The sequence below is a fragment of the Leuresthes tenuis genome, unplaced genomic scaffold, assembly GCF_036924035.1.
Source record: "Leuresthes tenuis unplaced genomic scaffold, fLeuTen1.0.hap1 SCAF_22, whole genome shotgun sequence".
NCBI classification, from domain to species: Eukaryota; Metazoa; Chordata; class Actinopteri; order Atheriniformes; family Atherinopsidae; genus Leuresthes; species Leuresthes tenuis.
The window spans coordinates 26,091,693-26,109,489 of NW_027325376.1; the positions used below are offsets into that span (position 1 = coordinate 26,091,693).

The following is a 17,797-nucleotide window of genomic DNA, read 5'->3' on the forward strand; positions in this document are numbered from 1 at the left end:
ACTACACTAGCGCACCTGGGAGCTGAAATACCGTAGTTGACTACTTTGGACCGCACCACACCATTTTGCTTTATCGTCACTTGACATTTTTGTGAGCTTTTGATGGCATCTTTGTGGCCTCTTCAACATGACAACACAATTCATGTGTATGGCTGTACATGCACAGGGCTCACACAGTTTTTATGACAGTGGTGTTACATTCCAATGCTGTAGGGGGAACCAAAGAGCAAATTAATAAGCCAAAGCCAAATCGCGAAAGTTCTTAAAGTACTTCTTCTTCATTCACCGAGTGGGGATTTATGAATATGCCAATCTGGTCCTGCTCCCAAATCTAAATCAGCTGACACCAGTTATAATATGTATTTCAGCTAGGGCTGGACATTATGGCAAAAAAAATATTTGATCACGATATAGTTTGTTAACGCTGTCAATTACAAAAATAACCACAACTTAAAACAGATATAGTTCAACTTTAAAACAGAGTTTATTAACCAAAGTTAAGTGACGCCATATAAACACTCAGCTGTGCAAACAGACATACAAACAATACAAGTTTCCTGCCCCTCTGATTAAACAAAAAGTCTGATTGTAAAACCAAAATCTGTAATTGTAAATTCCAAACAAAAGTCTGACCCTTGTACATTGTTAAAGTACAGAAACATGTAAATCATGTCTTTTACTATGTTATATGAAACAACTGTTGTGATCTCTTTGCTTTGTTTTGAATGCTTTTCATATGGGGTGGCAGCCACAAATGATGAGATGATGCTTTTCTGTTCGAACTGGTGCACTGAGTGTCATCTGCCCGCATTTTCCTGCTTTTTTTTTTTTTCTGCATAGTTGCTGGCATGATACTTTTTCAGGTGTTAAAACAAATTAGTTGTGTAGTCCGTTCACCAACTGACAGCAAAGTTTGCACATTGTATTACGTTATTGTATTAAGTTTTTTAATATTAAAAGTATAAAAGTATGGCTTATGACTGTTCAATAAAGGCAAATAAGATATCTTAGAATAAATAATTATAGTCATTTATGTTTGAATTAGATGTTCGACCCAGAATAAAATGACTGATTTTTCTTTTACTATTTAAGGCCTGAACGACAGGGAGGGCCGAGGACGTTGGGAGTGGGCAGGAGGCGAAACTGTCAGCTACACCAACTGGAGAAAGACGCCACCAAGGTTCAAAATAAAGAGACGCAAAAAGTGTGTACTGGTGTGGAGAAAGGCAAAGTGGCAAATCAGGGACTGCAAGAGTGGAAGAGGTCATCATTTTGTTTGTTCAATTAAAGGCTGAATTCAACAGTACACAGCTTCATGACCGTGAGCCGCTCACAGAGGAGCTTCAGGTGGAAGCTCAGGACACTGGAACTGCAATCACAGACATATTTCTAACAAGGAATAATAGGAGTTTTACCTGAATTATGATCTGTGCATTATGATTTTAGATATAACAGATATAAGGGACCTTGTTTACAAGTTATTCTTACTTTATTTAACCACTGAAAGTATTATTACCAATGTAAAGCTCACGTATTTAAGTGCTTTTACCAATTTCAGTCAGAGCAACTTTTACTTTTTTACTTGTACTTTTTGGAGATAAATGGAAGATATTCCATGTAAGGACAGAAATGCTGATGGTGCGGGCAGTGTAGATATGGGGGCCTATGTGCAAACATTTGCCCCTGGACCATTAAAAGGTCATCCAACAGAACATACATACAAAACACACACACACACACAAACAACTCTTTGTTTCAGCATGTCAGATGAAGATTGAAATGGTTTGAGTCCCGTGTAAACAGAGTGAAAACATGCAAATAAAACTTTTACATTTTTGAAATCATAATATTGAACGAAGACTCAGTTCATTTACTTTGCATTTATACAATTCCAGAGAATAAGGTCTAATTTGATACAATGTACACATTAAATAAAATGAACTGAAAAGTGAATCAAATGTGGATTTTTTTTAGCATTGCTGCTGGCTGTTATATATGCAACAATCAAAATGTTATTCCAGTGTTATCGCAATGAGAAGTACAGTAAAACTCCATTTAATGTTGACATTTTTACTCAATTGGTTATGAACTGCTGTTGTTCCCTTTGTTAAGAATTCAACTCTACATCATTTTAATCAGGGCCAGTGGGTCCGAACTACAAGGTTAAGCAGCAATGTGATTATCCCATCATGTGATCTCCCACCCGGGTATGAAAGAGGGCCTTTCATGTGAGCTGGAAGCAGTTCTTAGACGTTTGCGTGTGGTGAAAAGATACAGCAGATCCTCTACAGCTTGGTGAGTCCCGCTGTTAAACTAACCTGATAAGCATGTATATGATGAGTCCAGTGTGTATATTTGAGACTATGTTTCACAAAGTTTTTTTTGTTTTTTTTTCAACCTGAAAAGTCATGTGAGTTGATGTGAATTTCTGCTTGATTAGGAGAGATTTAGAATTTCAGTCAGAGTTGAGGAAAGTCTTTGGCACACATTTTAACTGATAATTCTCTGCTTGTATTGACTGAAGTGAATCCTTTGACAGTAAGATATTTAGCAGCAAACTCTGCCACGTGCTATGAAGACATCTAAAATTCATCACTGACTCATTTTCTTGGGTGTCTTCTATTTGTACAAAATGAAATTTTATTATTCTGAACATCAGTCTTATGTATGATAGTATCTTATCATCAGCCGGCCACCATTCTGCTTCCTCTCAGAAGTTAGATTTGTACTATAATGTTGTTGTTCAATGCAGCCGCTGGTTTTTATATTGACAGTTTATCATAAAGAATACTTGAGCAAAGTCAGAATGAGGGGAGCCCAGCTTTTAACATTAAGATTTCTATTTTTTTATTCCTTACACCAACAGAAATGTATCAACAGCAATTTGAGTTTTAAGGTGGAATTGTAAGCTGCATTTGACAGAAGAAAAAGATGCAATGCCACAGCTCCAGATATTGTGATATTTGTAATACTCTGTACAGAAGCAGGTCAGCTGCTCTGCTCCCACCTACTGTCACTTCTCATACTGAGCTTAGTCCAAGTCTTTCTTGTTGAATGAGAAGTATTCGAGAAAAATGAGTGACGAAAGGAAAGGCAGACTTTTTAATTCATAGAACTGATCGAGTTACTTCAGCAATACAACAGAATACAAACCTGATTTAAATTGGTTCTTTTAAACCTTTATTTAAAAAACATGAGTTCGAGGGAAAAGTCATTTTCAATGTCGCCACTGACCAACTTCTTTGTTTTTAATAAACAAATTTGAAATTGGATGCAGCAACACACACACACACACACAAAGAGAACAGAGTACATGTTTACCATTGTGTTCTTTTTATTGGTTTGACTGGAGGATGCTCAGAGATGCAGTTTTTTAGGAATACGTGTCCATTCCTGCTGTTTACGAGATTTCATTGAGTTGACACATGGCTTCCTGCTTGTGAAATACAGTTCAGTGTCAGTTCAGTTGGGTGGGCTCTGTTGTGTGAAAGTGCTTTTCAACGGTACTTCTGAGCTCAGTGATCATTGTGACACGATGGTTTCTCATGCAGTGCAGACGGAGTGCTCTAAGGTCACAAGCATCCAACAGTGGTTTCTGTTCTGGTTCTGTACACACTGAGATCTTCCCAGAATCCCTGAATCTTTTCACAATATCATGCTCTGTAGATACTGAAATACCAAAGCTTTTGACAATCTTGCACTGATCTTTGAATCTTTTGTTGAATGCTCCTCTTATATGTGACACCCTCATCTGTGAATAATACTGCTGATTAACTGATCTTCCAGAATATTGTTACCAGTATTTCCCATAAACCTGTCTGTCTTTCTTTTCCTCTTTCATAATCTTTGTGAGTGTGTTGCTGCATCAAATTCTGTATTTGTTACATTTTCTAAATACAATGAAGTTGGGTCAGTGAAGACAGTGAAAACAAATAATTTTGTACTTGTCTGTTAAATAAGGGTTTCATTTTAGGAAATTTCCCAACTGATGGAAAGGGGTTTTGTTTTCCAGACAGGGTTAATAAAAAAACATGCAGTACATTGTGATTTGCAGCAGTTTCTTTCATGTTCTCATGCAGCTTGAAGATTAAAACACCAATGAGTCAAGTTTTCTACAGTATTTATCACTGAAGTATTTTGTAGTTTCTAAGCTATTCTGTTTATTCTAATTATACGTACACTATATATAATTGTATATATTCTCATTTGACAATCCTCTGTTTAGCTGACTGCTCATTGTCTTTAAGGTGTTTTAATCATTCACTGTTTTGTTGCTTGTTCAGGGTCATGACGTAATCACCGTACTCCTCCTCTAGCCTTCATCTGTACATGTGAGGATGAACAGAGGGGGTCGCTGTGCTGGGGTTGTAGTCATGGATCATCATACCTCTGGTCAACTCAGTCAATCCAGCCAAGCCCCAGGTTTTCAGTGGCTTTCTTTTGCTTATCAGGGCCTAACAGAAATTCCTTATGACACCATACTGACACAGACACACACCCTGGAGGTGCTGGACCTGAGTTACAATCTGCTGGATGAGTATCCTTTTCCTACTATCCAGAGGATAATGGGCCAACAGTCATATCGCGCCACTTTGGCTTGAATGAGATTTGAAATATGAAGCTGTACTTATTGGGTATTTGAATATCAACAAAAGAGCCATTAACTATGCCTAAGAGAAGGTTCCTTATGGATGTGAGAGAAATTGTGTTCCAAGCAGCAGCACACTGCTGTTTCCAAAGATCAACTCAGTGGATACTTTCTGCCCGAAGCGAGCAGCAAACAGATGACGTGAGCAACTAGGTTTAGATCAGAATAGATTTAGTAAGTAAAGAGCTTACTGTATTTTTTATAATGATTGTATCATAGTTTTGCTTTGCATTTTCCAGTTGTGCGTATAAGTGCATTATGTGGTGATTATAGCATAATAACTTCATAATGTGTTTCAGTTTGTCCTGTTAAACCCCAGGTTGTAAAGATTTTCAAATCATCAGTAAAGCAGCATTAGTGGATTTCTTGACAGACTGTGAAGTCTGATCATCTCCAGATGTAACAATGACATAATTTTCATTGATAAATGTTGCTTTTCAGGGACTTAGGGGGCTGATACAGTAATTAAAAAGAAAAGCAGGTCTGCTGGCTGATTAGAATTAGGTGACGTGGAAAAATCTGGTCCAGAGAATTTCACAGAAAGGCAGGGACCTTGAGCATGTGTCTAAATATAGGAAATCATGGAAATATTGTAAGCTGTAGCTTTGGGAATATAGTCCCACGTCTGGGTGGATTTTTGTGTCAGCCTGTTTAATCTGATATAATAATCACTTGGTTTGAGCTTTGTTGATGAAAATACTCCATCAGCTAAAGACTTGGTTGTGTCTCCGTGTGAATGACCATGAGTGAGGAAGAAGAGGGTACAAGTATTACACTGGCCTCCCTGCAGTCCTGACCTGTCCCAAATGGAGAAAATGTGTGGAAAATCAGGAACGGGACAATGATGATATCGTACTGTTTTACACCTTAAGATGTGTTTGCAAGAATAATGGGACAAAATAACACTTGAAACTTTTCATTGCTTTGTATCCTCATTACCAGAATGCCTTTTAGGCAACATTATACGGTAATGAGAGAGCACAATTAACAACCTTTTTAGAATGTGTTGCAGAACTGAAATGCACAAATTGAATGAAATAAAGTTGTTGAGCCAAAACACAAAATATCTTGGGTTACAGTCCGCAGTGAAATAAAAGGCCTTATTCAATTAACTTTTTCTGATTTGGGGTCATATGTCATATTTTTTCATTTTCTGCTTCTGCAGTTGCCATGCAACTGCCAATTATGCAACCAGCCGTTTATTGACGTACCGACTTCTGTCTGCATAAAGGGTGTTGATAGAAACTGACAGTGATTCAGTTGTTATTTTTCAGAGTTCATGTGAAAGTTGTAGATCAGCTAATGCTACCTGATAAGGCAAGAAATAGATCATAGCAACGTGCAATACATCACTGTGAAGTCACAAGCTGAAGCAACTGCAGTTCAGTGTGTTCTCCTTCATTCAGTCCTTACTGGAACCCGGCTCTGCTGGGGCGGCTGGAGAAGCTCAGCACTCTGATTCTGGACTGCAACAACTACACGTCTCACGTCAAGTTTCCCTACATGCCCAGTGTCACCACACTGTGCATCAACAAGAACAAGATCAACAACCTGCCTGTGTTTGTGGAGGAGATCCGGCGAAAGTTCCCCAGCATCAAGTGAGACTGCTCTTTATTCATCTATTTTTCTGCTGAGGAGCTGGAGTTGGTGTATGAATTCATAATTTCTCTTCTGTTCCATAAAACATCTCTATGCCTTTTTCAATTGTAGGATCCTCAGTATGATGAACAATGAGGCCGCACCAAGCTATTTCAATGGAGGAAGTCTGACTCAATATATAGACTATAGGTGAGCTTTGAGATCTGACTTTTCTTTTCTTTCTGTGTCTTTTTTCATAAATAGCGTGCTTTAGCAAACTAAGAGACACACTATTCTGTGTTTAACATACACATGGTGGGTATTTTATAACTCTATATGTATTTTCTGTTTAACACTGATTTACCTTCTTTGAATATAGCAACAAAGACAACAATGGTCCCAAATTAAAAAGAAAAATCAAAATGGAAAGAAAGTACATGATGAGATTTTATACAAAAAAATTCAGTACAATATTTCGATACTTTAGCCATAAACATGGTTTGTGCTCTGTGCAAATAGCTTTACAGTTTGTATATCTTCATTATAAAAGCCATGTAAAATTCACAATGTCTTCATTTTCATACAGTCTTATCAATCCAACTTCAGCATTAATGTATGTGACACAGTATGTGATGAACAAAAGGCAGTCACGTTGTCTGTAAGTGACCAATTGAAATCAAAATTAAATAGAATTTTTTAATTGAACGATTGCACCCCCATGTGGCTCATTAGTTTAATATTCTTTGTTAATGTGGGCGTGTTGGGACTGCATTGTTTCCTATGTGATGTCGTAGACAGAGTAGTGTTCATTTGTATCCAGGCAAACAATTTTTAATGTGTAAGGTGAAAAAAGGAGTGGTTTTGCAAATACATGAGCCCTCGGCCTCTTTGCTGAATCAAATCCTCCTCCACACAACAATGTGGAGCATGATTCTGTGCACCCAGCCTCCTTCAATATGCGTCACACAAAGCAACTCCTGTGTGTCATGTCAATATTTGCAAATGTTTTGTGTTATGTAATTTAATAGCTTTTTATTATTATATACTGCTGCGTGCCAACTTTGTTGTTGAAACATGTTAACCCACGAAACCCATGTCAAAGCAGCACAACAGATTCAGGGAGTAGGAACAAGTTCAGCATTTCAGCTTCTCTTCCTCTGTCATGTAAATATGTTTTATTTAAAACACATTGTGCAGTTGTTTCAACAACTCATTTTTATTTCTCTCTCTTAGAATATTGTACATTGATTTAATTGTTGATGTTTTTCACAACCAAAAAAAGCCCACACTAGCATATTATTTATTTCAAAGATGCAGGCTAACATGTTTTATTAAATCAACTGATCACACAATCAAAAAAAAGAGAAAGATATTTGAATATGTCATGTTTTCCCTTCATCCAATAGCTGTACTCGTTTTATCCTCTGTGCCCTCTAACTTTGGTGAGACAGTGTGAACACTGGACGTCCAAGAGTTTCCACAAAGAGAGAGACAACCATGCACACTCATGCCAATGACAGTTTAGGAATCACTAATTACCCAAGTTTTCAGGTCATACCATGTATGACTTCTGACTTTGCGAACAGCTGGAACCTGATCTCATGACATAAGCTGAAAAAAGCTCCATCAGCTACATGACAGCGAACATTACAGTTCCACAATAAAGGCTCAAATGTTTCACAGCCACTGCATGTTCCCCATTCTGTTAACTACACAGACACACGATACTGCTCAAAGTCAAGGATGCTTCTTTGGTTTGATGAGATCTTCCAACTCACGTTCTTCTTTTGCTGTACGCAAACGAGCGTGAGCACGGGGATCAGAGCGAAGAGAAATGTCAGCGTAATCTGTTACTTTCCTTAGGTTCTGATTAGGTTCCTAATTGGTTCTGTATGAATTGGAACAATTTGGAATTTGATTAGATTATGATTGTATTAGAATTAATTGGATTCTAATCAGTTTGAATTGTACTGTATCGTTGAAGAGCTTTAAGGTCACATTTGTTGTGATCTTAAAGGCTAAAATTTGATACAGTTTTACTTAAGTGCCAAACTTAAGTAAAACTGTATCAAATTTTAGCCGATGCAAAACTTCTGACAGCGCTTCACTGATTCTGTGTGAGGAATGAGGCGTGATAAGGGGACTGAAGCCAATAAACTTAAGATGTCCTCTTTCAGTTATCACTTTCACTCTCATCTTAAGAGAGACCAGCTCTGTTTGACAAAGAAAACCACAGCTACATATTTTTGTTTTAAATTTCTGAGGCCTTTTGGTTTCCTATGGTATAATGCACATAATACCGCCCCCTTCTGTACAGCTGAGTTCTGTCTCCTCACGGTTGTACATGCTGGCCAGCAGCTGAAAGTGGTCTTTACGTTATGTACATCTGCCATTATTTGGATGCTAGCGAGGCAAGGAGTGTGTCGGTTTGGTGAATAAGAGCTCTGTGGCTTGGAAAATTTTTTTGCATTCAGAACACGTAATGGAGTTGTCCTAAGTGGACATAGGTCATGAAAATGTTCCTGCCATCAATTACAACGTACACGCACACAAAAAACACTGACCAGACTGTTTAGCGTGTACCTTGTAGTTGGCTACCTAACAGCCATTTACACTGCTGTTAGGATAACGTTAGGACACCGCATAACATCCGACGAGGCTCAGTGGTTAGAGTGGGTTGTCCAGTAACCGGTAGGTTCTCACTCTTGCCACTCAAAAATTGGTGAAATTGAGCAAGGCCCATGCTCCCTGAGTGCTCTGATGGGAGCCCACCACTCCAGTGTATGGCACCTGTCTCTATGAGTATGTGGCCCTCTGCATGTGTGTGTTCAACAGGTGCCAACCTGGATGGGTTAAAAGGACAAATTTTGTGTATGTGTATATATGTGCATCACAATAAATCTGATTTTAATCGTTTCATGTCTTGCTCATGGTGACTTTGCCACAAACGGAGAGAAAGGTAGGAGGGGCTAATCCATGGTTTCCATGGTTCTGACCAAGTCCATTGTGTTTAGAACATATAAACAAATTTTAAATGTGATGCCAGCAGAATAATGTAGCGTTCTTACTATTGAATTAATTTAGTATTTAATTACCTTCGTTAGGGCACCACCTCCCCTTTCATTTGGAAGGAAACAGAATTAGGAGTTATCAATGTCACGCATTTACCTAGACACCAACACATTCCTGCCGAGGCCGGCAGAGATCGGATTTTAGTTTGAGTAGCGGCTTCAGAGAGGCTGCCCACTTGTCAAACAGCTTTCTTTTCCTTTCTTTCCCCAGTCGTCTGAAAAACGAAGCTCCGAGCGTATATTTCTCCTTTGGTGTCACTCCTTTGGTCGATATGGGTGTCTTGTTGGATCAGCTGGAGGGCTTTCAATTCATTGAGTAAGATGATGGGGGAGAGACTCGTGTCTCTCTTGGCCTAAGATGTCAGAAGGATGTCAAAAAATGTTATATTATTCATATAATAAGATAACTTTTGATCGCAGTGAGTTTCAAATCTGTAGCAGCTCCAAGTTGTGATGACATACACATGTAACTTAAACAGAATGTTATCCAGTGGGTTTGGGACCACTGACCTATAGATGGCACTGTGGCAGCTGATGTTATTGCATAATATTTCATTTCTTGGCGTACCACGTACACCGTTGTGAAAAGTCTTAAAATGAAGCTTGTGATGTCAGTGACATTTTAATCAACTTGTGCCGAGGTATGAAACATGCTTAATATATTCCCAAAATTCTGGTTTGATGGTGATGTTACACCACTTGTAGAAATTGACGACATCAGTGGTGTGGAAAACGTAGAGTTTATTACTTCACCTGTGGGGCAGGTAAAACTTACAACAAGCTGTACATACTTCAGTCTCTGGCACGCACACACACACACACTTTTTTTCATCTTTTTCTACTCAGTGTCACAGCTTCACTGAGTTCATGACATCTTATTCCAGGTCCACATTCCTCCCCTGCAACAAAAATGTTGTCCTCAACATAAGCATTAATCTGCAGTACACCCATAGCTACAGAATATAACTCATAACTGTACCGCTAGGTCCTCGCTTAATGGCAATAACTTAATGGCAATAATAAAGTAAACATTTTTAAGTGCATTCCACAGGTTTTACCATTCAAGTATTTTACTCCTGTATACCATGCGATTTCATCACAGCCTGCTCTCAAATAACACTCTTAGCGTAGTTTAACTCTGAGCCGTTGTAACAATAGTACTCATTCAGCCATTTCACTGTATTCTCCGGAGACTTCTGACTTTACCGTACCTCTTAAAAACAATCCATTTACATCATTTCAATGCCATTACTAAGTGTCTGAACCTTAAGCTCATGAATGGAACTCATATAACACATTTTGGAAAATAATATCCACTTCTTAACCATATGAATTGTCTTTGCCTAAACCAGGTAAGTATAAACAACTATTTACTATAGTAGTAACATGGCATTGCATTATTTTTCGCTTCATCTCAGTCCTTATTGTTCCATGACACTCATAATGGACAATAACCACTCAGTTAACAAACAGTCCATGTTACTGTGTCCACATTTCACAAAATAATCTGCAACAGTCCACAGTGAATCTCTTAAGAGATAGTCCTTCAGTAACATCCTACAGGAATAAGAGTAGGATAAACCAAGGGTGTTCCAAACACCTGTGACATTGGCCATGGCACGCTGGATTGTCCATCCGCTGGTGCCATAGCATTCACATACAGCGGGTTGGAGTGAAGCCCTACCACACGTTGAGTAGGTTGACTTAATGATTCATACGTCAGGGTCTCTTTAGGTCGTCTTCCTCTCTGCGTAACTGGATGTCAGAAGGTTCTGGCTATTGGTTGCTAGGCAAGTCTGCAGACGGAACAGTTATTTCCAGTAGTGTCATTGTCAACTAGCATTTGCACTTTGAATTCCTCTCCCCCAGCACGAAGTTCAGGCTGAGGTGCTTTCTCAGGAATACCTTGAGGTGTCATTCTGCTCTCCAGGCTCGTGGTGATGGTGTCTCAGTCTATGAGCCCAGTAATGCATCTCGTCATCTGAACTCTCATCTGAATCCTGTGATGTCCCCCTTATTTCAGTCTCTTTGCATCTCTTTCTTTGTCGGATATGAGGATTTTGTTCTCTTACAGTGACTGGTTTTGGACAGTTTTGGACTGGTTTCTCAGGTGGTAAAGCATTACACGGCATTAACATGTTGCGATGGAGGATTCTGCCTCTCCCTGAGCCACTTTCAGGCTTTACCTCATAAACTGGACTGTCTTTACCCTTTTGAGAGACCACCAGGTGTATCTGATCTTACCAGTATGAGCGCAATTTACCTGGTCCTCCACGCTCTGACATGTTCCTCACAAGGACCCGGTCACCTGGAGAAGCACAGTACTTTGTCTCTTTTGGTCATAGTATGTTTTTCCTCTAGCTGTAGTCTTGTTGATGGTTCGGGATGTGATATGATATGCTTCTTTCATTTGCTGCTGCCATTTCTGAGCATATTCCTGGTGTGAATTACATCCTTCCTCATCATTTATCCCAAAGATCAAGGATTCCTACCAAAAAGCAAATAGAAAGGAGAGTATCCCGTTGCTTCACTGGTTGTGCAGTTGTAAGCATGTACAACTTTATTTACATAATCACTCCAATTTCCCTTTTTCTCCTCATCCAAGGTCCGCAGCATTGACAACAAGGTGCGATTGAATCTTTCAGCTGGGTTCCCTTGTGGATGGTAGGAAGTTGTTTTTGAGTTTGCCATACCAGTAAACTTCTGCAACTGTCTGAATAAATGGTTCTCAAATTCTCTGGTCATGATGTATTTTAGCAGGGAAACCAAATTTAAGAGCAAAGTCATTAAAAATCTTCTCTGCTGCTGTTTTTCCTGATTTGTTACAGGTTGGGTAGGCTTGGGCAAACTTTGTGAAATTGTCAATAATCACTCAAATATACTCATACCCTCCCCTGCTTTTTTCAAGGTGAAGATAGTCTATAGAAACCATCTAAAATGGTGCTGTTGCGGGGACATGACACATGGGGGTTCTACTTTGCACTGCAGGTTGCACTTACAAACTTTGGTTATGATAAACTCATTGTCTTTTTGCATTGCAGGCCAATAAAACCTCTGTATAGCCAGGTGTAAAACACGTTCTACCCCCAAGTGACCCATTTCACAATGAAGGTACTTGTATACCAGTTCTTTGTACTTTTCTGGAAGCACAATTTGTGTACAGGTTGTTGTTTTGCGTTTCAACAGTCCCTCTTGAGAAACATACAGTCTTTTCCATTCATGTAGAAGTTGCTTAATGTTTGCTGCTTCCATATCCATAACTTTCCTGTCCAGTTTTCCTCCAGACTTCCTCAGCTGTAGTACTGTGGATATGGCAGGGTCTTGCAACTGTGCCTGTAGTAACTCCTGTGGTGTTACTTTAATGTCTGGTGCATCATCTGCAGCGATTTCCTGAACAAGTGGGCTGCAGGTAATGGCTGAGATCCAGTCTACTTCATGCTGACTTTGAGTTTCAACTGCACTGAATATTACACCTAAAACTTCAGGAGAACACTGCTCTGTGCACTCACACATATAAGAGTCCATACTTGCAGGTGTGTGGGACAGGATCTGTATTAGACCTACCTGGTTGGTACTTTAGTGTTATGTTAAAATCAGCAAGTTCAGACACCTAGCGATGTCCAGACGCGTTTAATTTAGCTGTGCTCAAAACATAAGTAACTGGGTTATTATCACTGTATACTGTCACAGAGGGAGCATAGAACAAATAGTCTCTAAATCTGTCTGTAACAGCCCATTTGAGTGCTAAAAAACTCTAGCTTCCCTGAATATAGTCAATAGTTTTTTTCTGCTGGTGTTTATGTTCGTGAGCCATAGCCAATCACTGTGAGTTTTCCTTCCTGCCTCTGGTACAGGACTGCTCCCAGTCCCTGTTCTGACACATCAATATGTAGAATGAATGGATTGTCAAATATTGGATAAGCCATTACAGGTGGGTTAGTATCTCATCAGAACTTGATGTTTTAGCTTTTGGATTACAAAGACTAAGACTAACCTCAACCCAGCCCTGAAAAGGTATTTCTGAGCCATTGGCAGCTCTTAAATCCAGCAGTTCATCATCATCTAACAGGTCACTGATAGGGTTGATTTTGACATTTGGTATGTTTTGGGTCCTCCATGCCTCACTCATGATAGAGACTTGTGCTCCTGTGTCCCACAGTGCTGGAGTCTTCACTCCATTAATTTTGCACCAGACAAGACACTTTTTGCCTACCAGCTGTGCAACTTGTTTGCGCTTTGCACACGGGTCAAATGAGCGAGTTGGTGGGTCATTCAGTTTAATATTTGATTTTAAAGGTGCTACACGAGGATGAACAGTGTGAAGGTTTTTGCTTTTTCCTTGCATTGTTCACAGGTTCACAGACTCTGGTTTAGATGTTTTTGCATTTGGATCATTTTGGGACTTTGTTGGTCTTTTAAAAGCATTAGCTGGTGCTTTTGTTTGACTACTATCAACAGTCTTTCTGTCACGCTGCACCGTTTGCACAAGTGATGCCACTTGGCCTGTGAGTTCCCTGATTGCTGTGTTGCTTTCCTCCATTTTTTTTTTATAAGGAATTTTCTTTGATTGGCTTGTTTGCTTTAGCTGAGGCTGTGGTTGTCAGAGGGTTGTTTTTTTTATCCTCACCTCTACTGAGTTCAGACTTGCTCAATGAGTTGCTTTGTTTGTGGCTTTAATCTTTTGGGCTCTCTCATTTTCATTATATTGAGCAAACTGCACTTTTTGCAGAAGCAACTCATCACTACTGTTCTCATCCTGCAGATACATCCTCATTTCTGCTCTTATACTGTCATAATGGACTGAGAACACTGGCTATGGACTAGTTCCTTGTTATATTTCAGGCTGGATTGGACACGCTCTGATGCAAACTGGACTTTTTGGCGCAAATCAAGTACTCGGACCAGAAAATCAAGTGCTGTTTCACTCGGTACCGCTTTTGTCAGTTGATACAATGCGGTTGCATCCTTTTCAGCATAGTGGGCTCTTAAAATTTGTCTTAGAGTGGCTAGTGTGAGATCTGTTTCCCCCTCTAAATAGCTCCTTAGTTTCAATCCTGGGTTCACAGCACGAACCACTGGCTCCATAACTTCCACTTCAGGATAGCCTTTCCTTAAACCGCTGTCTATCTGGTGTATCTGGTGCTAAAGCTCAAGGTGTCTTTTGAGGTTGACTCACCGACATGTCCGCTGATTTTGAAATCCTTTTTGAAACCGCAGGAAGAAGCACAGCAGCTGTTGCCGATGGAGTCTCTGCCTCGGTGTGGAGTCCCCTTGCCCCCCCTTTCGAACGCTTGAAAAACAACCAAACGGGAGCTAAACTAGCTCTGTAAGCTTACTCAGGTAGCTCTGACACAACGGCGTCTTCGCGCTTTTCTCGTCTTTTCTCCGTCCTCTGCCGTGAAGTTATAAATCTCGGTGGAACCTCCAAATTGTTACACCACTTGTAGAAATTGACGACATCAGTGGTGTGGAAAACGTAGAGTTTATTACTTCACCGGTGGGGCAGGTAAGTACATACTTCAGTCTCTGGCACGCGCACACACTGAGCGAGAGCATCCTTCTTTTTAATCTTTTTCTACTCAGTGTCACTGCCACCTATTGGCGAGTGCAATAATACTGTTCCGAACAAATTGTACAAAGAGATAACTGGCTATAAGTGTAATGACATCTTATTCCAGGTCCCACATTCACTCTGAAAGCATTGTTACTTTCCAAGAGTGTGGAATGGCTTAACCAAGCCTGGTTTCTGTCTGAATTAGATAGGTATCAGTTCCAATTTACAGGTCTCAGATCATGCTGAGCCCGCCACAATAGTCATAAAAAGTTAGCAAAGAGGCAAAGACAGACAGGTTAGAGTTCTGGAAGATTCTACAATGTGCAGATTAATCTACAGGTGAGGGTATCAGGATTGGTTTGAAAAGCACTATCCACCAAAGACTGAGTCTTTTGAAACAGGGAAGGGTCTTTGCTCACCAATAATAATAAAAAAAGATGACAGATTGCAAATAATTTTGGTCTTTCAACACCTACAGAATATTGTAAGATTCAGACCAAAGTGCTTTACAGCAGATAATAAATAAAGAAAAGAATAAGTAAAAAACAATAAAATAACAGTAAAAGCAATAAAATTGAATAAGATAAGATAAAAGTGTCACCATACTACATGGTATTGAATGGTTGTGACCTTTGAATATTCAGTCAACACTGCATGAGCGTCATCATGCAACCATGATACAATCACTTGGGCTCTGGAGCATATCGGAAAACAATTTCACTCAACACAGTCCACAGCTGCAACCTGAAAGTGTATTTCACAAGGAGGAAGCCATATATCAACTCTGAGCAGAAACACGGCCCAGGACACAAACTCATCTCAGAAAGACAGTGGACACAAGTCCATGTTTCAGCTGCTTTTTGAAAAAATCTGCCTCTGTGTGCCAAAGTTGAGAAATAGCATGCAGGCTGTTATCAGAGAAAGGCCCGTGTCTGTGATGGTATGGGGCTCCATCAGTGTCCATGGCATGAATGGCTTCACATGTGTGATCGTACCATTGATGCAGAGGTGGATGTTGGAGTTTTGGAGAGACGCTACCATCAAGGCATCTTATCGCTGGAGGTCCATTGTGATTTTAGCAGGTCAATGTCCTCATTCTGACTGTACTTGTACTGTACTGGACTTGTGTCTGTTGAATATACAGATTTAACTTTTAGTTGAAATTATTATCCTTTGCCACAAGGCCAGAGTTAGATTTGAAATTTTCGAAAAACTCGATAAACTCGATAAACCAATGAATTACAGAGTAAATACCAGCTTCATAACAACAACTCAGTGACCCTGATGTAATAAAACCTTGTGTAAAGTTCTTTACTATAGGTTGATCAAATTTGTTCCAGCCTCAGTGAATCAGTTGTGTCATGCTTGGTATATTCTCATGAGGCTCTGTAGGGGCCTGTCATGGGGGGCTCAGGGATGGAAGATCTTGACATTTTAAACTTGTTACATATTTGTCTTGTACAACAAGACGCCTGTGATGATAGAATTGAGTTTGCAATGACGACCAACAAACACCGAAACCAATTATCATTTCAAAGATGAATAAACAGGGAGGGTTGTGTTACAGTATGAATGAACTTTCAGATCATGTGAATAATTTGTCCTAAATCCTGTTGCTCTCATGTCATTGCCCACTTGGCAGTTGTTCTGGCGTAATGCTGTATAATCTACCACTTTAGCAGCTTCTCATCTGTGTGGTGTAAATGTTGTTAACAGCATGTTTTCCTGTGGCCTCCTCCCTCTCAGACAGTATGTGATCAGTCAGATCCCAGGCCTGGAGATTCTGGATGACACAGAAGTTCTGGAGAAGGAGAGAGCCCAAGCCCGAAAAACCTACAGGCTGCAGCAGAGCGGCCTGAGCAGCAGAAAGAGGAAGGAGGACTCATCCAGGAAGCACTCACATATGACAAAAAGTCAAATACCATCATAAGACAATAGGACTTTAAAATCGACCCTGACAATATTATGGTATACTGTACATTTGGAATTTTATCAGAATTTATTTGAAGACTATGTATGCAGTTATATGTAGACCTTTTTTTAAAAAAAAATAATGCAACACAACAATATTAAAGAACATATTATTTTATAACCTGTGCATTATGTTTCTGTATTTCAGATTAACATAACCATTGTGAATGTGAAGCTGCACACCTTATAAAAGTTCTTAGAAGTTCGTAGAACAGCTTGTAGAACCACAAAAACCTGAAACAGCTGTTTTCTAAGAGGTTTTCAGTCTCTCTGCTCTTCTTTCTGGTCTGCTCTTCTTTGCAACATTGCATTAGTTCATTTAGGTTTGCAGTGTTCATTTACATACCATTAGATATCTCAGAAACAAATATTATGTTCATAATAGGGTGTAGAAAACTTCAAATTCTGAAAGTGAGACATTTTACTATTTCATGAATTTGATGTCAGCAACACCTCAAAAATGTTTGAGCTGGGCAAAAGAAGGCAGGAAAAATAAGTGATACTAAAGAGAAACAGCTGCAGGAACACGTTCCAGCTAATTAGATTGATTTGGTCAAAGAGAAACAAAAGAGGGGCAGAGTTTCAGCAAGCTGGGAAAAAAATTGCATCTACAAACTTTGGAGCAATTTTAGAAAAGTTAATATTCATCATTGTTAAATTAAAAAAAATTGTTGATAGCTCTGTGTGCAGGCCACACGGCTAAAAATCAATGGATGCTTGTGGTCTTTGGGGCCTGAGGCAACATTGCATTAAAAGCAGAGCTAATTTTGTCATGGAAATTACTGCATGGGCTCAGGAACACTTCCAGAAATCATTGGGCCTCATGCAAGAACCATTCGTACGAACAGATTTGTTCTTAAGTCATGCGTACGAGTTATTTAAGAGAATTTGCGCATTCACCATTGTTTTCTTTCAGGTACGAACAGAAGTTACAGTGATCCAGACCTGTCGTAGGAGTTATGTAAAATAGTCTGC

General features: G+C 39.5%; 2 protein-coding genes across 2 annotated transcripts in view; both read left to right on the top strand.

The window, feature by feature from the left end:
* Positions 1–1,841, top strand: part of frem1a (Fras1 related extracellular matrix 1a) — a 43,327-nt gene extending 41,486 nt beyond the window's left edge. The window contains exon 37 of the mRNA XM_072375984.1: positions 1,093–1,841. Coding sequence (XP_072232085.1) covers positions 1,093–1,295 — 203 coding nt within the window. The 3' untranslated portion in view covers positions 1,296–1,841. The remainder of the gene's footprint in view (positions 1–1,092) is intronic.
* A 250-nt stretch (positions 1,842–2,091) lies between these two features.
* Positions 2,092–16,834, top strand: LOC140281912 (leucine-rich melanocyte differentiation-associated protein). The gene is made up of 5 exons (XM_072376423.1): positions 2,092–2,295; positions 4,284–4,537; positions 6,055–6,246; positions 6,359–6,436; positions 16,598–16,834. The coding sequence occupies exons 2-5, from the start codon at positions 4,338–4,340 to the stop codon at positions 16,779–16,781; spliced, it is 654 nt and encodes a 217-aa protein (XP_072232524.1). The 5' UTR covers positions 2,092–2,295; positions 4,284–4,337; the 3' UTR covers positions 16,782–16,834.
* The last annotated feature ends 963 nt before the right edge of the window (positions 16,835–17,797 follow it).

Coding starts and splice junctions, on each gene's coding strand:
- LOC140281912 (XM_072376423.1), top strand. CDS start 4,338: ATGAACAGAGGGGGTCGCTGTGCTGGGGTTGTAGTCATGGATCATCAT. Junction 4,538..6,054: donor AGTTACAATCTGCTGGATGA/GTATCCTTTTCC, acceptor TCCTTCATTCAG/TCCTTACTGGAACCCGGCTC. Junction 6,437..16,597: donor ACTCAATATATAGACTATAG/GTGAGCTTTGAG, acceptor CCTCCCTCTCAG/ACAGTATGTGATCAGTCAGA.